Source organism: Crassostrea angulata, chromosome 2 (assembly GCF_025612915.1).
Source record: "Crassostrea angulata isolate pt1a10 chromosome 2, ASM2561291v2, whole genome shotgun sequence".
Lineage (NCBI taxonomy): Eukaryota > Metazoa > Mollusca > Bivalvia > Ostreida > Ostreidae > Magallana > Magallana angulata.
The window spans coordinates 11,427,450-11,451,839 of NC_069112.1; the positions used below are offsets into that span (position 1 = coordinate 11,427,450).

General features: G+C 31.1%; 2 protein-coding genes and 1 pseudogene across 2 annotated transcripts in view; 1 reads left to right on the forward strand and 2 right to left on the reverse strand.

Moving 5' to 3' along the window:
• Positions 1 to 123: 123 nt before the first annotated feature.
• LOC128173036 (uncharacterized) lies at positions 124 to 4,972 on the forward strand (annotated as a pseudogene).
• Positions 4,973 to 8,043: 3,071 nt separating this feature from the next.
• On the reverse strand, positions 8,044 to 15,500 carry LOC128172983 (multiple epidermal growth factor-like domains protein 10). Its single transcript, XM_052838730.1, has 13 exons — positions 15,374 to 15,500; positions 14,878 to 15,096; positions 14,193 to 14,435; positions 13,759 to 13,896; positions 12,523 to 12,663; positions 12,238 to 12,378; positions 10,458 to 10,604; positions 10,183 to 10,308; positions 9,866 to 10,006; positions 9,653 to 9,778; positions 9,109 to 9,234; positions 8,834 to 8,972; positions 8,044 to 8,676 (listed from the first exon to the last, which is right to left on the reverse strand). The coding sequence occupies exons 1-13, from the start codon at positions 15,429 to 15,431 to the stop codon at positions 8,514 to 8,516; spliced, it is 1,908 nt and encodes a 635-aa protein (XP_052694690.1). The 5' UTR covers positions 15,432 to 15,500; the 3' UTR covers positions 8,044 to 8,513.
• Positions 15,501 to 20,533: 5,033 nt separating this feature from the next.
• Positions 20,534 to 24,390, reverse strand: part of LOC128172977 (receptor-type tyrosine-protein phosphatase epsilon-like) — a 78,923-nt gene continuing 75,066 nt past the window's right edge. Inside the window, exons 18-25 of the mRNA XM_052838721.1 lie at positions 23,840 to 23,998; positions 23,568 to 23,661; positions 23,300 to 23,370; positions 22,557 to 22,697; positions 22,297 to 22,416; positions 21,728 to 21,876; positions 20,766 to 20,901; positions 20,534 to 20,633 (exon numbers count right to left, since the gene is read on the reverse strand). Of these exons, the coding sequence (XP_052694681.1) occupies positions 20,562 to 20,633; positions 20,766 to 20,901; positions 21,728 to 21,876; positions 22,297 to 22,416; positions 22,557 to 22,697; positions 23,300 to 23,370; positions 23,568 to 23,661; positions 23,840 to 23,998 (942 nt within the window). The 3' untranslated portion in view covers positions 20,534 to 20,561. The remainder of the gene's footprint in view (positions 20,634 to 20,765; positions 20,902 to 21,727; positions 21,877 to 22,296; positions 22,417 to 22,556; positions 22,698 to 23,299; positions 23,371 to 23,567; positions 23,662 to 23,839; positions 23,999 to 24,390) is intronic.

A 24,390-nucleotide genomic window follows, 5' to 3' on the forward strand; every position in this document is an offset into this window, starting at 1 on the left:
TATACTACAATTATATGTTCAAAGGTATTTGGAAATTATCTGGTCGGGGGGGGGGGGGGGGAGGGGGCAAAGTTGGTCTGGGGCATGACACCCCCACTACCCTTCTAGATTTAGGCATGATGACTCGGCAAGTTTCAACCTTCGTACCATTTCTTAATTATTCTTGCTTAAATGATATGTCGCTTATATTTCAAGACAGTATTAACCATGCATGTAATTGATCTAGCTATTATTAATATAAGTTAGGGAGATAATGATCATGCAGTCACATCTTGTATGTCTGTCCCCCTGTGCAATTTTGTCCAGGCAGTTTTCTTAATTATGACCTTATTTTGGATAAGGTCATGGTCATCTTTGGTAAAATGTATTATAAGTGTCCCTGCATGCTATTATTAGTTCACCTGAGCTGAAAGCTCAAGTAACCTTTTCTGATCACATTTTGTCTGTCGTCTGTCTGTCCGTTTGTAAACTATTCCATGATTTTCAACATCTCCAGAACCACTGGGCCAATTTCGACCAAACTTGGCAAAAAGCATACTTAGGCAAAGGGGATTCAAAGTGAGAAAATTAAGGACCGCAATTGGGGGTCGAATTTTTACATAGGAATATATAGATCTCACAGAAACCAATCAGCCACAATCATTTTTGTAATAGTGTAAAAAAAAATTAATAATATACAGCGAATCTAAACTAATGCAAATGCATGTTTATACTCTATTTAGGTGCTGCATCACTTATTGGTAAGAGAACAGGGAAAGTGATAGCATTCGCAGCACGCTACAAAAGGTGCAGGATTCGTGATGTAGCTAAAACACAGCAAAGAGATCCAAGGCAACACACCTGCAGGAAAAACTGGAAGAAGTCTGCCAAGGCAATGGAACCCGACATGGTGGTGGAAATGTTTAAGTCCACAAAGGAAAAAAATGCCATGGTGACAACACTTATAGGGGACGACGATTCTACTGCCTACAACCGTGCAAGAGTTGAGGTTTGCCCTTCCATGGTAAAAGTGTCAGACAAAAACCATGTAAAAAAGAATCTGTCATCTCAACTCTACAAGCTAAAACCGCAATACAAGGAATTATCAGTCAAAACCATCAATGTAATTAAGAAAGGATTCAGCTATATGCTATCTCAAGCAAAGGGGGAAGTTGAACACATCAGAAATGGTTTACCCTCTGTTGTTCTGCACCAGTTTGGGGACCATAGCCAGTGTGGCAGCTGGTATGCAATATTAAAAGAACCGTCCAGGAAACACAGGTATTTACCGTGGGGAGCAGACCTCACAAACATTGAGCTGAAAAGATCATTGTTGTCAATATTTAAAAAGCTTGATCCTGAAAAATTAAGCAAACTGGACTTGGGCAACAGTAACGAGAGTTTTAACAACACTCTTCGTTCAAAAGCCCCAAAAGACAAACATTATAGTGATGGTGGAAGTTTGGCGCATCGTTTGTCGGCTGCTGTATGCCAGAAAAACGAGGGATATGCATATGTTTCTAAGGTAAGTTTGTTAAAATCTTAGAGAGATTTTAGAACATCATATTTTGATGTGTGCTTTATAAACAAATAGAAATTGTACCGGTAAATGCTCTTTTAATTACTTATTTTAATTAAGGTTCACAAGAAACTTGGATTAAGTCCAGGAACATTAACAGAAAGGCGTGCCAAAAACCTTGACAAGGATGTTTAAGGAAGAAAAAAAGGTCAAAGACTAAAGAATTCAAAGTACATATTACTTTACTAGTCATATGATGCAATCACAGATGACTGAAATAATTAAACAGTTTAATATCATTATACATGCATGTATGCATGAAAGCAAATAAATTTTGGTTTGACCACACAGCAATAATAATAGAGAATATATGCAATTTAATTATTATAATATTACTGGTACACATTTAAAAATTTGACCTTTGATTTTACCTTTCATTTTTTTATAATGAAATAGTTTAAATTCTGTGTTCCATATTTATTCAAGAGGAACATTTCCTTGATAAATTATCAAGGTCTTCTTGTATAATTATTTTAAAATTTTCTGTTTCATAAGTTAAGAAGACTTCAATTGAAAAGTGAGAGAAGTACAGAGACCAAAAGCAGTGAAATAGGGGAAGGAGATACATACCTATCCAATGTTCTTGGTAAGAATATAAAATGACCTCATTAACCTTTCAGTGATTCATATAGCTACATGTGTTCCATATAATTACCAGTACATCTCTACAAGGCAAGGGGAATATTATAATGACCCTCTTCTTTGTGAGTAAAGTTAAAAATATTTTTCAGGTAAAGGGCAAAAATCAATGCACCTGCAAAACCATCTGGGATATTTAACCGTACATGTATACTGACACTTTTAACATATTACAGATGATGTAGTACAGCCAGATCTTCTCGAAATCCCGGGGCCTAATGAAGACAGTGGTGACCATGTCAGCAAGATTGTTTTCTATGATTTAGAGACCACTGGCTTAGGTATTAGACTACACAATTTACTCATTTTGTTCATGTATAGTTTTTATCATTGAATTGTGTTTGTTACAAGTTGGTTAATCATGTATGGATCCATAGAATGTTTCCAAGAGGAAGTCCAGAGTTTTGGGATAACTGTGTTTGCTGGTTGAGGGGGGTGTCTAAAGTCTCATTTTGGTAATTTTAATGCGAATTTGATAAATTTGATTTTTCCATGGGGTCCACTGGACCCTCTCCCCTTATAGATCTGTACATAGTCCATTGTTTTGATGTTTTGTGACATTTAACTAAACCATTTGAAACACATTTGTTCACTTTATATTTTTATTTTATAACAACAAATTCGGATCACAGCCTATTGAGACATCACGGATTGAAGAGCATCATATGAACTAGTTTGGATATATTTCTTTGTTTTGGGTAAAATTTATCAATATCTAATATTACATTATTTCTTTAAAAAGTTTTCTGCATGGTTAGTGAAGAGTAATTTAATTTCTAAGCCTTTTTTTTAATGTAAGCTGATGCCTATGAATTTCACCTTACAAATTTTGTAGAGAGAGAGAGAGAGAGAGAGAGAGAGAGAGAGAGAGAGAGAGAGAGAGAGAGAGAGAGAGAGAGAAATTAGAAGCGCTATGATGGAAGTATTGCTTCATTATTAAATAGTGATGTATAAAAATGATTGTAGGACGATAGAGCTCAATTGTGCAGTTGGCAGCAACATATGAGGACCATGTTTTTAACAGATATATAACTCCAAATCAGGAAATGTCCGAAGAAGCCAGCCGGGTCACAGGAATAAATTACAACTTCATGACAAATGAAATGGTTCACAATAACAAGTCTGTATATCACAGCCATGCACTACAAGTTTTGTTAGATATTATACAGTTTTTGATGTTACTTGGTAAAAATTGTGTTTTAGTGGCTCATAACAACAAGGTTTTTGATTCCATCATTCTTTACAATCAGTTAAAATATCATAGTCTTTGGAATCACTTTTGCAAATATGTCACTGGTTTTTGCGATACTTTACCTTACTTTAAAAAACTTTACCCAGGCTTAGAAAGTTACAAACAGGATTACATTGCCATGAAATTACTGCAAGAAAGTTATTCTGCTCACAATGCTTTAGATGATTGCAAACTGTTGCAAAGACTTGTACATAATGTTGGAGATGTTGATACTTTATTGTCCAAGTTTTATTACAGCTCTTCTCAGATTACCTCTCATGGTGTTCAGCCTTCTTTAGAGTCGTTTGAACACATGCTAAAGAATGGAGTCATTTCTAGGCAAATTTATAAGAAAATTGAGGGTTCATCCCTTACACATGAGCATTTGAAGGCTGCCTTTCAAAGAGAAGGTTTTGATGGAATTTATTATTTGCTCACAGAGTTGAATGAAGATGGAAACCTAGGATAAGCAAGAATCGCAATGTTATAAAGAAAGTTTTTGATTATTTTTGCTCTTTAATATAAATGTTCCCTATGAATAAAAATGTGTATATTTGCCATTGTGATATGTGACATTTGAATTTATCCCACATTGAATTATATTGAGTTATTTGTTGTACACATGTAGACATTGTATACCACTATTCTTTTTAGTGCACATATATTCAAAATATATACATATTAATCTTTATAGTCATTATTGAAAAATGACAGTGCATGCAGTTGTAGCAATTTCTGAATCACTAAGTCATAGAATTTTAATTATAGAGAAAGTGGAATTACTATTTTAAAGCAACAAGTATGTTCTTCTCTTTTCATACAGAATGATGTTAATTTAAAAATCAGATCGGTTTGTTGTTTACTGAAGTTTTTTTTCCTGTAGATCTATGCATGCATCCATCCAAAAGTATGATATAAAAATAATGATTTCGATGTATGATTAATTTAATCTATGTATTAATTAATCTAAATTTCTTTTCACTCTGTACTTATCTTTGTAAAAGATGTGTAATTATTTTTTGACAATAAATGGGTTGATGGGTTTCATAAAAAGTTTTTCTTAACCAGATACAATTTAGAGCATAACATGATTTTGCAGAACAGGATGCGATCCTCTGGCGCAGGTGAAACATACTCGTAACATCGCAAGTCACTGGCGTAGTTGAAATATACTCGTAAACTTTGCCTGCTGCAAAATCTGAGCTTGCTGTGTTTTATAAATTAATGTAAAATGGGTCTGCTTTTACTCTAAGCATATAAACAAAGAAACATGGATCACTAATTATTTATTTTTTTGAATTGTGATAGATTCCAACCATAATTACATGTTTTTGTTCATTATACATGTAGATATAACAAAACTCAAATTTGATTGCTAGGAATGATTGATAGACATTGTTGATATGATTGATTGTGGTTATAATTAGTCATCATATACTGTCATGTAATATGCATAATATGTATAAATACATGCATACATGTATAAATATTGCATTTGTTATTGTCTGTTGAAAATTTTAAACAGTAAAACTGTTATAACAAGTTATAAGATATAAATTGTGTTTGGGTTTTTTTTTTATCATAAAGATACTATACATGTATGTATAACATTCAATATATAGAGAGTATGTTTTACTTTATTGGAGTAGGAGGAGGGTGTCACATAATACTTATTAGTACTTTTAGATTATATATAAATGTAAAAAAAATATTAAGTAGTTAATCCATTTGTCTTTGTACATTTACACACAAAAAATCATTTTATGAATAACATTGGATGTGGGGAAAATATCATTACTGACATTGACATCGTATCAAAAATCCTTATTGCATAATATTCTAGTTACATTCATCTAAAATACTAATTAAGGTTTTTCCTGCATCTACCCTTTAACTAAATTCGGCCAATACCCCCAAAAAAGCTTGGTGCGTCTCAATCTCTCACCCGAGGGCGTATTACTCTGTAAGCTTGCGGAACGCGCCCTCTGGTGAGAGATTGGGTGCGTCTAATAGTGCATTGTGACGTCATCTTTATGAGTAGTTGAAGCCATGACGTTATTGTTTCAACTGCAGATATGCAGTGAATCTTTCCGAATATAGCGATCGCTTGAGGCGTAAAATTTACATTATATTGTGGAATAAACGAAATACATGGTTACTTTCTTAAAGAATAAACTATATTTAAACTATATTTAAACTTGGGTCGAAAACGTGAAGGGGGTTGATAAGCCTAGCGTTTTGTCATGTTTTCTTAACCCGCTCGAACGTACTTATATTTCAAGACAGTAACCATGTATTTTATATTTATGACCCTAAATAAGTGATGCTATACACTTTTTTTTACTCAAATATGTTTGAATACATCTCATCTCTTTTAATGATAATATAAAGATCACCATTTCCGCCTTTGTCAAACAAAAAATGGCCATTATTTAACATATTTGGGAAATTGGGCATAAAAAATCAACTTTGATAAGACCCCTAGAACAAACTAGGAGGTAAAAGGTTTTTTTTATTTGATCATTTGATGCCTTTTAGCATTAACTTTCATATGTAGAAGAGAAAAAAAAAATCCCTAGGGCAGAAAGTAAAGAAAAATGAAAAAAATGTGCAAATTTGACACATTTTAAGCAAAATCCCATAGGGTCCTATGTTAAAAATTTACATACTTTGAGATGGTCCCCTAAAAAACGACATGGTAAATGCCTGATTTTTTTTTATCTTAAAATAATAATTATATCATTAGAAATTCATGTAAAAATTTTCATTAAAAAATCTAGGGCAGAAAAAATTAGACCCGGCCTCGTTAAACAAATCAGTAATTTAATTCATGATGAAAATTATAACGTTTTTTGCAAGACCTCAAAATTTCACCAAACATTTAGACGCAAAGTCATTCATATTTACGCGAGAATTTGCCGACATTTAATTAAGGTATTTAGATCGTTTATTTTATCAAATATGTACACTTAGTGGCTAGTTGAGAGTTTTTTTTTTAATCTGAATGTTCATTTGGACCATTGGAATTTGACCTAAAGAACAACATTTAGAAAAAGAGCGACGCATTTAGTATACACCCACTTCCTGGTTTAAGACAAAATATAAAGTTTATTTGTCTCCAGTCAGCTGCATCAAAATTGAATTAAGGCCATACACAGAATAATACAATCGATTTCAGTTGAAATGTTCATCCTTAAAAACCTACCCGATCCTCTAAATATCCATTGATGCTGTTGCTTTTTGGTTAATAAGTTAAGAGAAACAATTAAGAATTTTTTTGGACACAGCACATACATAAAGGAACAAAATAAATCAGGTTCAACATATTAAGCATCGTGTCATATTGATTTAGATTATTGCTAATGCTCGGGATATCGTCTAGTCGTAAAAAAAAAACGAAATGAAATCAAATGTCAGTGGAAATAATAGTATATGTCGTAAAACAGCGTTTAAAAATCAAAACTGACAAACATTATATTATTAACATACGCACCATGTGAATGCCATCTTTATTTTTTTAGACAGCGAACATCAAATTTCTTTAATGAATATTGACGCAAACGTTCCATCATAAATGTACCTATAATCATAACTATAAACTGTTAGTTCTAAAATATTTGATCTTTGAAATTAAATGATTGCATCAGACTTTGTTTCACGGACCTCGGAAAGGTGATGTAATGCAATGTACTTAAATGACATGTCTTATATTTTTAACATTCTCGAAGGTTTAGTACTTGACAAAACAAAGCACATAAATGTACTAGATTTGTTACTGTGTACGGAAGGCTTTTATTTTAACATCCGACAAACTTTCGTATAAGTCAGTTACAAACCTATTAAGTACTAACCTTCACGTATCATCATCATGAAAAAGTGGGTTAATAGTCTATCAAATCTTAGTTTTAGAATGAAATTATAACGAAAATAAAGATAGCTGAACAAACCTTTTCTGTGGGGGACATTATCAGCTTGTGTTCCGTATTCCTGAAGTCCTGAAGTTGTGTTCGGAAATGATGCATTGAGAGTACAAGTTTTTAACGGCAAGAAATGAAAGTTAATGATGAGGTACGCAAAATTTATCAATTTTATGAATATTTTCCTAATGTTAACTAAACATTTTTTATATCCGTTCAATGGCATGTATTAGCATATTATTATAGTCTTTATTAGGAAATATGAGTTTTTATTGTTTCTTTACATCATCTTGTTTGTATTCTAATACACAAAACCTGAATTTGATGCATTTACGTTGAGTTCCTGATAATCTGAAACCGCTTTAGTTTTTTTTTTTTTTTTTTTTTTTGTGTTTTTTTTTTTTTTGCAGCAAGAGAGGGATTTCCCAGATTGATTATAAATTGCTGCACAAGTTTACCGAAACAAATTTAAAAAAAAATAGTGTATTGTGTTTTGCAAGACTAAGTCCAATCATTTTACCTTATCAGTGTTTGTTGAAGAATTTATAGTATAACACAGATTTTAATTCCAATAACCAAACCCTCCTTGTGATATATTTAAACGATGAACACAGCTTGTGAAAATGATTAACTAAGTAAGTAAGTAAATGATTTACTATAGTGACATATGCGTTTTATAAAAAAAAAATTACATGGACATAATGACTTAATTAATAGACACCATCCCCATCGGGTATATATGTCACTTTATAAACATAAATATAGAGTTAATAATAAGTTTTGTCATTGTTATATTTATATAGAATAGATTGTCTGCACATTAATTTGAATATACGAATTTTGCAGTTTGTGTAGGAAAGTTGGATTAGAAAAAACCCAGTTCAGTCTGAGTCTAACATGTTTAGTAATCAATTATTAAAGTCAATACTACAAAAGAAATGGTTAAACTTTTGGTATTTGATGTTTCTTAGTCCCACATGAAAACTAATTTTGTAAGTCTGTCATCACTCATAGCAACACGATGAATCAACAATTATAGCATGTTAGGTTGATGGCAGTAGAATGAAAGAAACCTGCCACTATATCGTTGAAGAACTAGAATCGGAGTAAACCGGTGCCCGTCAGTACTTTTGTTTTTTTTTATTACCGTCGAATATTCAAATCCTATTTATTGCAGCAGTATTGACTCATATGCGTTTCTTTCTTTTTCTGTATTAAGTTCCTGGTAGTTAGAGACGACATTGGTCGTAACTGGATGTTTAGCAGTTGTTGTGGACCTCAAACAAGGCTGCTTATCTTCAGTTTTACGTTTCGCATTACAGGCCGTTTTCCTACATTAAATTTATTATAGTTAAACATTCAAAATTCAAAATATATACTTCAATCAAACGTGAAAGAAAATATGGTTTTCCTTAGATAATCAGGATATTTATAACAGGTTACTGCTCTTTTGAACAGGTTTAATAAAGGAAAAAAGTATATTGTTACCGTAGTATCGTTATTGTGCATGTGATGATAATAAAAAGAACGCAGACGGCAAGTGCTACCGAAAATCCAATAATCCACAGTAACATTTGTTTTGAAGATTCAATCAGTTCTTCCGTCAAAAGACGTATTTTTTCGCTATCTAAAAACAAAATGAAAATTATGATATTATAATTTTTATTCCACTGTACATCCATAACCTATAGCATAACCTTTGATTTTTATTTCTTAAAAGATGACGTTGTTCAGATTGCAGAAGATTAAAAAGTCGATCTTACATTTCTGGAAACTTTGTCCGTCCGTTCGACCCAACAAACAGCTTCCATTAAACCTGTCACATGTTTGGTTTACACAATGTTCACCGCATGCATACCGACAGTTCTCTCCATAGGATTGGTCACATTCTAGTATTGGTGTTTAATAGTAAAAACAAATATTACATTACAAAGACTGGTTTGATTAAAAAGAAATCCAATGGCTAACAAGTACATCTTAAAATAGTTTTCCTTGCATTCAGAAGAAGAAAACATCAGTTTATTTTATTATTTGAAAAGAAATTGAAACTTTATTTTATACGTCGGCAATTTCCGATAAAAGTAATCAAATCATTCAAAAAAAGGATTGTTTTCTGACAGTTACTTTCATTATTGTAGACACTAATTCTTTAATGCATTGATTTCTATATTTTATAAATTTTAAGAAAATTTTATTTTTTTTTTTTACATTTTTACCATTCAATATAAAAATTACGATTTCACAAGCATATAGGCATATGCATTTATTAGTTGAGAAATTAATCCAAGGATGTGAAATAACACATACCTATGCTACAATTGGAACCCATCCAACCAGCAACACAAGAACACTGTCCGTCTGTGTGTCGACACGTCTTACAGTTGAGAAAACAAACTTTGGAACAGTTTCCGCCGTAATATCCTTCTGCACAAGCTACATTATAAAATTAGATTATAAAAACATATTTTAAAAAAAATTACAACGTACGGTTTTGGTCACCGGATTTATGTTGTATCTTACTATTAGTACAGCGTGCTCCAGTGTACCCATCCCGGCACCCACTTGGACACACTCCACTGATATGGTCACATGGTTCATTGTTTATACAGTGTCCGCTACAGTTATCCTTGCAGTCCAATCCATAATGTCCCGGTGGACACCCTGTTTTAAAAAAGAAAAAATATACTACATTGATATTTAGATAGTATAAAAAATGCATTTGCTTTATACAACAAAATTCCATGACTATTATTAAAGATAAATAAAGATTAATAAAGACATTTTTTAAAAGGATCAATGATATGTGCCTTAGACATTCCAATGGGATCGATATTTACCTGTGGTACAATTGTATCCCAACCACCCCTCCTTACAAGTGCAAAAGCCGTCTGTGTGTCGACAGGTTTTACAATTTTGAGAGCAGTCGAAAGAACACTTGTTACCGTAATAGCCCTCTTCACAAGCTACATAAAAGTCATATATAAATATAATTTTTTTATATGCAAGAAGGTAATAATCTTTAAAAAATGAAACTATTTTTTTTAAATACTAAGTACTCTTCAGTTGTAAATTCACAAGGTAAAAACTTTTAATGAATTGTTGATTTTCTTACAGTCATTACAGTGTGTTCCAATGTAGCCGTCTTCGCATCCATTTAAGCATTCACCGCCAATATGATCACAAAGGATATCATTTTTACGTAGGCAATTTATGTTACAACTTTCATTGCATGCACTTCCGAAGTGTCCAAATGGGCAGCCTACGGAAACAAAAATGAAACTTAATAAGGCAACGCCTCAATCAATCAAAGTACTGATAGTACTGAAAAGCGCTAACACAGCCTCTGTTTGTGTATAAAAAATATATGTATACAACATTTTAGCTTCTGTATACGCGATATATTTCCTCATCACTGCGTGGCAGACCCTGCAATGACGTATGTAAGCCACGTACATTAAATTCACAATAGCCCATACTAGCCCGAGCAGTTATGTGCACAAACTCCTGAAACTGGTTCCCTAACCAGTTTAAATGATGTAAACTTCTGCTCATAGGGGGCAGTTATTCGTTGCACCGGAAGTAGAAGTCTAACGACAATAAAGCGCTGAGCTATGCTTAGCGCTTTAAAAATCAAAAAAGCCATACTACAAATAAATGTGCAGGAAAGTCTTGAATCGTTCAATTGACATTAACATTGATATTATTTCAAGTAGTTCTGTGGAAAAACATGAATTTAAATGAAGTTAAGTTGTGAACTTTCTGTCAAAGAATACCTTTTGTTAAAATTGAAATAAAATATTAACTATTCATTTGTTCGAACTTAAATGAAATATTGACTAAATAAATTCTTTCTCCAAATGCTTAAAAAAAGTTCACGTCTTATATAGGAATATTTAGAAGGCTAGGCTGCAGTACTAGTTACCAGCATTCTTAAAGTAAATTAAGTATCAAATTAAAACAAATAAGGTTACATTTATATCTCATGAGAAAAGAAAGAAACTAAGAGATTGTAGAAATTACAAGAAATAGTTTCATTGCAAAGTTTGACGTGATCGTGCTTTTTTGAACCGAGGAAAAATCATTATGTTTTGTAACATGTCATTAATTAGATGTTCCACGACTTCTTATTGGACAGTTTAAGGTATGTTCAAAAGTATAAAAAGCTGAAGTGAAAAAAATATATTCATTCAACATGAATATCTCATTCTCTGTTGTAAAAAAACCCGTTTCTGTAGACTTTCGAGATTTCAAAGAAGTACTGCAATCACTGACTAGGTTCTCAATTATCTTCGGTCTATCGAGGGTAGAACTATGAAAAATAACTGCATCTTTTGAAAAAAACGATTGAACCAATCAAAACAAGAAATGCATTGACAGGCTCGGTTTCATTTTTTGGGCATGGTAATAGAAGATGTTGAATGTCGAAGTAAGTACTTTTTCCAGGAGCGTGTGGTCTGCATGATTGATAATAATGATTTTACTAAGTGAAACAGATACATGTATGAGTTTCTTATGGTGCAGAAAACTTTGTCCCAATGTACATTCTGATTTGATTTGTAGTAAAACGTAATTATGATCACATGAATTATTCATACAATGTAACTTTATTCTACCAAACAAAGTAGAGAAACAAAATTTTTTATTATTAACTAATATTTCAGCGGTTCCCTTATGTATCACATTATCGGTGTTAGGCATTTAATCTGTAAATGTGACGGCAAATGTAATGTTACTTTTTTCAACCTTACCTATAGCTGTCCAACGGGTTATATATTTTACATGATATATCACTACAATATGTATAACTATCTTAAAAGAATGGGCACCTACCATTTCTTTAAAAATTACATGGTTTTGCACGGTGGTTCCGCATAATCAATATTTGAACTCACGTGTTTTGCAGTCACTGTCGGTATATCCTGGGTTACATCCGTCTTCACAATGTCCAGTTGTTTTGTTACAGGGTAGCTCATTCAAACAGTTAGCACTACAATTGCCGTTACAGTCATATCCGAATGTTCCATCCACACACTCTACAAATAAAATAAGATTTATTATTAATTATTCAAATCTATGATTTATTATCAAATCTGTTCTTGACGATTTTTTTTCACTGAAATATTTTATATAAACAGCTGAATAAATGACAAAAAAGAAGTACTTATTAACACGATTACCTTTGTCACACATAGCTCCTTTCCATCCAGTAGTACAACCTTTGTCACATTGACCAGTCACGTGATTACAGGTTTCATTATCTTTACAATTTCCGGAACATAGCTGACTACATCTTTCACCATACAGACCTTCTCTACACTCTATACGTAAATCATTTCACAATTTAGTGAATAATAATACAGAAGAGAAAAGTGGCCAAAAAACAGAAATTATTTTAAAAAAAGATAAAAAAGGAAAGCTCCATTGGGCACAACGCGTAACATATGTTCCCTGACCCTTTTAGATATTTCAGTAGTATGATTTGGCCATGTAAAAACCTTCAAACTACCTTGGATTCGTCCAAAATATCTCTTTGTCATCATACAACCCCCCTGTGGTCATGTACGTAGACAAACCTTAAACTTTTTTTATTACATGTTGTGACACAGTTTTTTTCTTTTTTAATTACATGTTTTATGATTTTTAAAATGAATTTCTTGATGCTTTATTTTTTTTCATAAGTACTTTGTTTCCCACTGATGCCCACTTCATTTATTAGAATCAAAATCTTGATGTAAAAAATATTCAACCATCTAGACGCACAGTAACATCGAACATTCTATTGTTTTCAATATATTTAAGAAATTACCACTAATCAAATGATATACATTCTCTTAATGATGCTTAAAAATAGCTTGTTTTATAGATTGTACTGGCGCCTAATTTTACAAAAAAAAGCGTATGGCCCGTTGCACTATTAAAGTGAACTTTAGAAATATAATCGGATGGGGACGTTCATAAAACAATGCATCTATTATACAAAAGAATAATAAATAAATCTGATATTAGTTGCAAAAATATAGTAAATACCACTGTGAAATATATATGTATATATTCTTCCAAATGAATAGTTTTACTCTTCTTAGAAATAACATTAGATTGAGCATAGTTATTGGGGCTTCTTTTATAAAGGATTTTAAAAAGAATTCAAGAAAATGCTATACCTAACAAAAATTTCCTTACAGCATTTAAAGTAAGAGGCAAATATATATACAAAATCAACTATCGACGTCATAATGGATTTAGCTTAAAAAAACTCTCTGAAATCATTTGCTATTACTTTAATCAAAAAGATTAAGGAAAGATAATCCGAAAAATGGTTTGCAAATAGACCTTTGGGTAAACTGATAGAATACAGACGAATGTGATCAGAGAAGTTTACATGAACCTGCAGAGCACATGAGAAAAATACATACTTCTTTCACAAGTTTTCTCTTTCCATCCTGGTTTGCAAGCAAAACAAGTCCCATTTCTTATATGACAATCGTTTTCTCGACAGTTGACTGGGCATGCCGTATCACATCCAGAACCATATACGCCGCGCTTTGTACATCCTCATTTCCGATGAATCAAGAAAACCAGATATAATTTTTAATTCATGACAAATCGCATGTCTTTTGTGTAATTTTTTTTCTGTTACAAAAATAGTAATTTCTTAAACATGCCCTGTTTCTGTAAAATTCGAAAAGGAAACAGGCATCGAGAGATCAAAATAAATACTGTGAAAAAAATTGAAACGTTAATGTTGTTCTAATTTGTTACATGTAAATAATAAATTCCGAATATGACACAAAGTATATGTTAAAACACAATTTATCTTGCTTTGTCCTTTTATTACAAAATAAATTACCTTCAACAATAACTTCACACAGTTCGGTAAATACATTTTGAAGTTGATATCCTCTTGGGTAGGAAGTTTCATCTAGTCTCTCATTGAGAAATATCAAATAACGTCCAAAATATGGACAGACTGTAGTAAAGTTCAAGGGCGGTAACTGAGGTTCGTTTTTGTAACATAAAGTAGAACCCTTAATACTACTAGTGTTTGCTATATACAGGGAAAATCCCGCAAATCGTCCTCTCTGTCGGGTTTCTACAAATGGGTGTAATTTGATTACATACTTAATATTACTAAACTATCAATATGTAACAAACATAACGGCATTGATGCACAGACTTTCAAGAAATATTGACTATTGTACATATTTTATTGCCATTACTTTTATTATGCTTCATTATCTATTTATTCTACTTTCATTTTGTAATGTCTATATTATGAAAAATAGTCTATATCTATAGTATTTTGTCTTAATGAGTACTTTGAGGTCTTTTTATCCTTATCATTTCTTTTAATATCAATGCTGTTTTGTCTAAGTGTGACAAAAAAGTTGTTCAAATTTAGTCATATGTTGTACTGTTTTGAGTGATTTTCAAATATATTATAAAAAGTGAAAAAGTAGAATTATTTCCACTATAATACTAAAAAGTTAAGAAAGTTGAAATATAAAATGAAAGTAAAATGTTTAAGTGTATACCATATCCTTCATAGTTTTTAAAAAGGATGTTGACGCTGTAGATATTGTGTATTCCGCCGAGATCCACTTTCCACCACGCACTATGGTATACAGATTTAAGCCCTATCCCCTCTGTTCTCATGCATGTTCCGACATTTCTGTCAACTGCATTACTTGCATCATATGAGGTCCCGGGATATAATGGCGATTGAGTTGCATTTTTTTTATATGACAAATCCTCTTTATGATAAACAATATTAAAATATTTATAGAAAAATTATTGTGAATCAAATTGCCAATTTTAAAGAATGTTTATTCAAAGTTGCTTTTAACTTCTATAGCCATTTATAAAAAAAATAGAATTTATTTATAAAAAAAAAAAACAAAAAAAATAAAATTTAATAGTTGCATGCAGCAATGCATGTCGATTTGAATGTAAAGCAGAGAGCAGACTTGTTCATGATTAGTAAACAACAGTAACGGTTTAACACACTTATTTACTGGTTATACTACTTACCAAAAGCACTGACGATAATAACCATTGATATGCACGTTATTATATTAGTCAAGCCCATTTCAGAAATTAAGGAAGCGTATTTGCAAGTTAATAAGTTTTATAAGAAAAAAACGAGGAAACTTATTCAAATGCGTGTTTTGAAACCTAATTCCAGAAAAAAAAAATAATGAAATATATGCCTTTAGTATGAATATATTGAAATACTCATATAATCAAAATCGTCGTCGTTTAGAAATGTATACATTCTTAAGGAAGGAGTCTTTTCTGGTCTTCGACTTGCCAATCTTAATTAATTGTTCATGACATGAAGATGGAAGGAAATAAAAGTAGTGTATTTTTCTTTCTTTTTTACAATCATACAACTTAGCATAGAAATAGTCATCAATTTTCAGAATATAACAAGGACTGTATTTATGGCGGAATATTAGCGTGGGAAAATATCACGTTTCGCAATCCAGAATTGCTCTAGATTAATAAGTCTGTTTTTGCTTTTTTTAAAAACAATATCATTAGTGATGGATTTTAAACTACCATAAAATATTATTATGATACTTGAGTTTCAGAATATGTTTCTACGATTTGATTTGCCTTTTAAATTACATTTTAAAAGTTTCTTTAAAGCGTCCATTCTATACATTGATTTGTGTGAAAAAATCACTAAAAAACAGTTTTTCTCTCTTATGAAATGGTCAATAACATAAGATTTTTAGTCAATTTATATCTTTTTGTAAGGTCTTTGTAATTTGTAAAAATCAGAAATATTTTAATATTCAAAGCATAAAAAAAAATTATCAAAATATTTCAAAATTTAAGAAAATTACAAGAAATGCGGGCTAAGCAATATCAATTTTAGTTTAAATATTATTTTTTCTTATTTAGTAGTGTAAGCTGATAGACAATCTGATTCCCTTAAAGAATAGAATCTTCATATGTCTACATAACTGCAAAGAACTACATTATTTTTACCCTCCTTTAAGTTGAGGAAAAGGAAGTGACCTTGACCTGACCTTTATGCAAAAACAAGGAGGTCAAATTTGATTTTACTTGTAGAATCATTTGATTATATGATCCTATTTTATTGTGTCAAAATTGCATGAATTCCTTATTATAAGAAGTATGTTTGATAACGAGAAGACCCTTTTCTTAAAATAAATCAAATTAGCACAATGATTAATATTAATGCGATTAGTTTTGTTAATGCATTTTATGGAATAACTTATTTTTGTATAGATTTAACACTAAACAATAAAGATTAATAAACACGAACTTTTATTTCAATATTGATTCATTTAAGACTTAGGCGTCGGAACCGGGGTGGGGAGGGGGCTAGGGGGGCTGAGCCCCCCCCCACCCTTTTTTTTTGCAAAGTTAGACCTAACCGTTAGGCACATAGCATCATAGAGGGTTTAGCCCCCCACTTCCACTTTTTCTCGTAGTAAACATAATGGTTGTTTAATTTACCTTTAAATATTAAGCTGTTGGAGTCAGAGATATACTACCCCCCCCCCCCCGCCTTCCAACGGATTAGGAATTTCATGATTTGAAGACATTTTTTTGTTGGTAGGTAAGATTTGTTTTTTAACTATGGGTATAACAGCCCCCCCCCCCCCCCTCCCCGGATTAGGAATTTCATAATTTTGGGAATAAGGTTTTTTTGTTTTTGCTTGTCAAGTTTCTGATGATTAGTGTAGCCCCCCACTTTCAATTTGCTTCCGACGCGATTGTAAGAACACTTGATTGTCTTGGTTATATTTAGACGGCAATGATCTCGTTTAGAAGAAAAGCTCTTTTTATATGTAGCCAAATTAAAAAGGTGAACAACATTTTATGGATTTTTTTCTTTTCTTAAAAATAGTTTATAGCTGAACAAGTCAAATCTTAAAATTTTAAATAACTCTTATGATCACTTGCATCAAACCTCCTTAACTTATATTCGCTGCTTTAACGATCATTTTCAAGTTTCATCAATTATCAGTTATTGATGTGTAAGCTTTATATGAAATTACTGAAAATTATATTGATTTGTAGAAATGGAAAAAAGAAAATGACAAGGAAATTGTCAAAATTAATTATGACAGTCACGAAAAGATGTTTTTTGACAGTTCAAGGATTTATGATTAAAGCGTACATGAAATAAAACAAACGTAAATATCCTTGAAAAAAATATTCCGGGACAAATATAATAAAATAAATATCTGAACTCAAGGGTCAAACAAATTCTTCCGCCATAAAACAAAAAAACAAAAACAAAACAGGAAGTCGTAGCGAGAACTAAATACAAGTAAATATATAAAACCAGGATATATATATATATATATATATATATATATATATATATATATATATATATATATATATATATATATATATATATATATAATCAAAGCAATATTAGCTGTATTGTTTAGATATTTTTTTTGCTTTAAAAACATGCTTATATGCTAAGTCTGCATGTATCTTTTATGATAAATAAGGTTAAACAAAATCATTAATTTTTGTCAGAGGAGATATTTCTTCTAAGAAACATATCAAATCAATTTTTGTACAGGACGACAATAATTCAATTTTGCTCCAAATAAGGCTCCTTAACTGCCTTTTTCACAAAAATTTCGCCAAAAGAAATTTAAAAACGATGATATTTTGTCATCTTAATAGAAAATAACATTTTCGTTGAAAAAAAATTCAATATGAAAATTGCAGCTCATATTGCTTTAAATATGAATAAAAGAATGAAAAAACCGCGAAAGAGAGAGAAAGAGAGAGAGAGAGAGAGAGAGAGAGAGAGAGAGAGAGAGAGAGAGAGAGAGAGAGAGAGGACACAAAAATCGTGAAGCAGTTTTATTTTTGAAATGCATTGCATTTTATTGAACGCCAAGCTGTTGACTCAATGTAAAAACTACAAATACCATGTCCATAAAAACATATTTATGTATTTATTATATATTTTATAGCAATCAAAAGCCCATTGTTAAAATCGGCTTAAACAAACTCTTAGACAAGACCTAGAAATAAGTAATCCCGTGTTTTCTCTGTTGTCATTGTATACATCAATTTTTGTTTTTTTTTTTAATTGGGGGGGGGGGCATTTTCTCAATCCGTTCATTATAAAATCATTATTTAAAAAAATAAACCAATGTATTGCAAATATTTGAATATCATTAGAATGGGTTTTTTTTCCAGACTATGATCATGGCAGGCTGTATTCAATCATTTGTTTATATTAGAATAATTGATTAAGAAAGAGATCCTGAGAATTTTTAGTAATAACATCTTGCTCACCTAGCATTGTTTAAAGAAGCTACAACCACAGTATAACCATATGTAATCTGCTTAAAGAATTGTATTCTGGCTAGGAGCCAATTTCACTGTTACAATTGGAATAATTATATGCAAAATAATAATATGAAAAATTATATTCATATTCTTATTTCAAATAGGGAAAGGCAGAGTACTTATTCTTTCCCTTTGTTGTTATGTGTGTGGAATGGGAGGGGTATGTACATATAATTGCCTTAGGTTTCGCCTAAAACAAACAAAATGATATGTGTAATAACTCCGCATAAGTAAGAAAGCGCCGAGGAATTGTATTTGCTTGTAAGTTGAGTAATACTCATTGTATGGTATTAGGAATCCAACACATATCTTTAATTGCAGCTCAATTTTTTAGAACATCCGGGTCACAAAAAGCAATAGATCAAATAAACATTTCGTATCAAACCCAATTATAGTTTTCCATTTTCGGATTTTATGTAACTAGTGTTAAAATATTACCAAAATCAAGCAATTCATGATCAAATCAACATAATATTACGTTTTAAAAGTGCTCATCGGTCGCCGCAAGACAGCATTATATAGAGAGTCTCCCTTTCTCTCATTAATTATGAAAATTACATCGATGAATCAAAAAAAATAAATGAGACAACGTCACTATTGATTGCATTGATTTTTCTTATATATTCCTTATGTTTTATCGGTAATTGGATGAGTCATGTCCATAAAAGGAAAGACAACCCGAGCTTTACAATACCCGGAAATTTCGTTAAAACTGAGGCGACCATGCATGTACTTTTGTTCACAGCCTACCTGACATTTAAACTTTTTTTTAAATAATGTTTCAACCACACTGAATTATTGATAACTTTCTGAGATTTCAAAATCAAAACACTTTTACTTGAACCCTTTATAACAGCATCAAAGGTACATCAGGTTTGAATAATGTCAGCAAGAACGAAATAAACATTTGATTGAACTAGACAATTTGATACTTTTACTCATTTTTTTTTAGAATTATATCGACAAATGTGTACGCAAAATGAATCGTATCTAGTAATTTAAAAATAAATTGAGAGCAGATATGAATAGAACAACACACTTATCATAAGCATATTTATTGCAAAAATGACAATTATAAGAGAGATAACGTATTTCTTTAGGAGCATCAAAACTATATTAGTTGCTAATAACATACATCACACCTTAACCAACATTATTATTAGAATAGTGTATTAGATGAAAATATGATACTTCTGAAATTAGTAATGTTCCCGATAAATAAAAGATGAAATGTATTTTAGCACAGCATTTTAACAAAAGGTATTGAAATAAAATGTTACAGGCATAAACCATCATTAATGAACGCATTAAAATTACCAATCTATTTATAAAAAAATAATAACATTGTTATTGAATCTGAAAACAATTTTAACCCATAACAATCGAATAAATTATAAAACAACAAACATAAGATATGTGCATATTAAACAAATTAAAATCAAAAGACGATTTTATTGAATCTTTAAAAACAATGTTTAACATTCTCGAACGTGATTTGAGTACGTTGGTATTGGTGTCCAGCAACAAAACAATACATTGGTAGGGCAATAATATACTTAAAAATATGGGTGATAAATCTTTTTAAACAATAAAAAACAGTAATTTATAAATAGGTACAAATAAAACACTCAGGTATTCATTAGCTTACAAAGAAATAAAAATTAATCGGGTTAACGTCAAATAACAAGTCAGATCTTATAACAATCCAATGAAATTATATTCAAATTCAAAATGACTTTTATATCAGCACTAATGCACATAAACTAAAATCGAACAAGTTCGTTATAGCTAATTGCATACTCAAATTGAAGATAGAGTGTTCAGAAAGCAACTGTTGAAGGGTTTCTATGTTTCTTTAACAATTTCCATAAACACTGTCATTAAGAAGATATTCAGCCACGGCGTCATGACAAAGCTTGTATTCCTCCTAAGATGAAATAAAAAATCTTTATTAGCAAAAGGTGAGAATGCTAACAGTATAAAATCAAATCCTTTATTTTTCTTATTATATCAACAATTTCAAATGAAGTCAAGATACAAATATAACTGTGAAACATACCAAAGTGGACACACACTCGGGTCTACGTATCTGGATCTGACGTACAGCTGTAAAAATGTCCACCTCTCTGTCCATGGAGATCTGTTCCAACACGTTGTATACAACAAAGAATGGGCCACAGCGTGTAGCGCCGTCTCTAATAACAAAATGTTTTGCATGAAGTAGAAACAAATAGCAAGTTTACACATATTTCTAAATAAAAGAATACGCATATCTTTTGTACACTTTTAAAAGTTTTGTATACATTTTTTCTGCTAATATTGTATATATTTTTTTCTGTTAAACATAGTATAATGGATATGACCTGCCAATGTTTTATTATACACGCCGTTTCATTTGCATTTGTATTTTATTTAAAGAAATGATTGACTGAACGTATTTACATTTTAATATATTGCTGGTACAAATAGTTTTTTATGGTTTTAACAAGATCAATTATCAAAGGAAAGCAATCAATTATCGCGTCAATTATCTATATTTCCCTTTCATGGTCCAACTGTGCCATCTAAATGAACATTTAAACAAAAATAACTTACTTAATATGAAAATTTGCGCTCAATCAAAGCAATTTAATGTGGTTTTTTTTATATTTTCACATTATAAATTTATCCTGCCTCGATTGCAACAGTTGTTTACTGATATTTGAGGTCAAGAGAGTGAGTGATTAAAAAAGATATCTGAATGAAATTGTATTTTAGAGGCGAATGGTCATACTTACATGGTATTTCTAAATTATCATTTATTCTGTCAAACTTTTTATGGGTATTTCTAATTTATTATACATTATGTCAAATTGTAAGGTTTTGTAGCTCTTTTTTATTTTCTAACATGCTAGAGTGTATTTATTAAAATATTTTGCATAATACCAAAGTGTACTTATTCTTGAAAACAATGGCCATTCATTGAATACAGTTAGATACAGAAAGAAGGAATAAAGACTGATGTGATATTGTTTACGTTACCTTGACAGAACGAGGACCCGGCCCTTTTGGTCAGACTTCTCAGTCTTTACTGCCTTAACTACATCCAAAAGTACTCTTTTGTCCCCCCTTTTCAGTCTCTCACCCCAAGTCGGGCATTCCAGAAGAGTGATATCCATTTCATTGAAACCCTAAATAATACAAATCGAATGTACAATTGAAAAAAAAGAGAAAAGAAATAGAAGTGTTAGTTTAAAATTTTGGATAAAAATTCTAATGTTATAATATTTGATTATTATCTATGTTTTTTCTGTAAAAAAAAAAATATGCGTTAGAATCCAACAGTATCATCAGAAAACTACCGAATAAAAAATGGTGAAGTCATTTAGAAGTCTGAAACATTATAATTGGCCTAGATGTGCCCAAGGCAATTGATTCTGACAAAACTTGAACCATTCTCTTAATTAATTAGGTGAAATGTTAAATGTATTGTTCTTTGGCAGTTGCAACGAAAGGCATTGTATTTTTGCAGTTAAAAATGCAACAATCCATAACTCATTAATTGCATTAAACAAGTTAAATAATAACTAAATAATAAAAGAAAATGAAACCGTTGGTTGTATATTCAGTCTGGTCAGTTTGACGTTCGGGCTTCTTGTTGATGACATATTTTTAACGTAGAAAATCCCATTGAATTTGTGTTGATTTTCTGATGGAAACCATTTGGATGTCTGTCAAAGAATTGGAAATAAGAATACACACAGAGTACATAATTAGAAAGAGAAAGACATCACATCCAGAAAGACAGGCAGATAAGTTTATTGATTAAACATTTCCTCATAATGAAGGAAATCATAAGTTAAGTGCTTACTGATTCAATATCAATATCCTCAAGGGGACACAAAAAGACGACAACACGTGCGTCAAAGTCCTTGATCAGTCTGAGGAAGTCCTCGGTGTTGTCTGGTAGAGGATACTGGGCGCTGATCAGGGAGTCCTTCTCCAGGAATGACTGTATTAAACACACAAATATAGCATTTGTAACAATGAAGTCTGTTTTAGGGTCTGGGAACTAAACATACTTTTTTTCAGAAATGATGACAGGAAAACAATAATGATGTTTATTGTTTGGTTCAATATGATTATATTCAAGTATATTAGCAGTAGTCATTTTAGGAGGACGATTAAAGGAAATGTCAATACAATGCTCCTAAAATTTTAATGCAGTAACTTTTAATTCATCATCAAACTAACACATAAGTTCCACTTATACAAAATATGATTTGTTCATCAGTGGAACACTATTCTCATTTGGAATGTGTTTACAAATATAAATGTTTTATGTAAATGTATTAAATTAAACTTAGCGACTGCCTTTGTATAAATAATAAATACGACGATACAGATTTAACGTATTGTAGTAATACTTCAAGTTTTGATTAAGATCTGACGGCACAATAACGTTTGACATAATGTTAGGTTATGTTGTACTAAATGTGTATGGAATACACATGGTCACCATGCGACTGCTGTTATAGAAAATTACCCTAAGGCATGAAAAGAGGGTTATATATACAGTCAATGTATTTTTGGGGGTTTTTTTTTCTCCAAAACCTGAATAAGAACAGCATTGTAGTACGTGTTATAGCCCTTCATATAATACAGATGACACATGAACTCCTCCACTGAAATTAAAGTAGGAAGGTAAGAATCATTAAATATAGCAATTGGAATGTCATTATTGTTGTATTGTTGTTATTTCATTTTTTTTAAATTGTCATTAAAGATTCAGTGTATCAGATTGAAAGCAATTTTTCAGTATAAAATCTTCAATGAAATAAATACAACCTTCACAGGCGTATATATAGAAATAGTATGGTACCTGGTAATACGCTTTGTGTGTAGTTAGCCGATATCTGAGACCGACCAGACATGTAATCTTGCTGTGTATACTCCTTTCTCAAGGACAGTAACTCCTACAATATTTTTATAAATAACATATAAGAAAAAATGAAGAAAAAACACATTGCATTTGATCCAAATGAATAACTGCAATCATAACGAATATGTTTAAATCGAGAATGCTTATCAAATTTCAAAGTTATATATTTAGAGAGCATTTTTTGCTGTCAATATAAATCACAATTTGATAACCTCGAGGTCAGAAGATAATGACTTCTTTTGTGATAGATCTCCACAATTCGTATAACAAGTCTGTTCTTGGTATTCGCCCAAAAACTTCTCCGTGTCCAAACATTTGCTTTGGCCGTAAAAGGCATCCTTCAGTGCAAGGTATAGCAATTTATACTGCTCCTGAAAGGATATTTTGGTTTGAGAAACAAATTTTATCTGTTAAAACGTAGTAAAAAAAAGCAAAATAATAAATCATAAATTACTGATATTGATAATCATAACAAAGTCGAATGAATAAAATTAATTAAACTTGATAAAATATCGTAAGAGAAAGTTTGCTCGCTTGATCTAGAGACAACAATAAATCACATTATTTAACAGATTGCGACTAACACTTCGTTTACACTATTCAAGATATATTTGTCATGTATAAAAACGGCTTTTAAAGCAATTTAATCTCGGAAAGATCACCTATCCTTCCCGTAAAATTCATCTTTTAATGCAAGGTTATTTGGATTAAGTTCTTAAAGAATGCTTTTGTCTACTCAATTTAATAATTCAAAAAATAAATA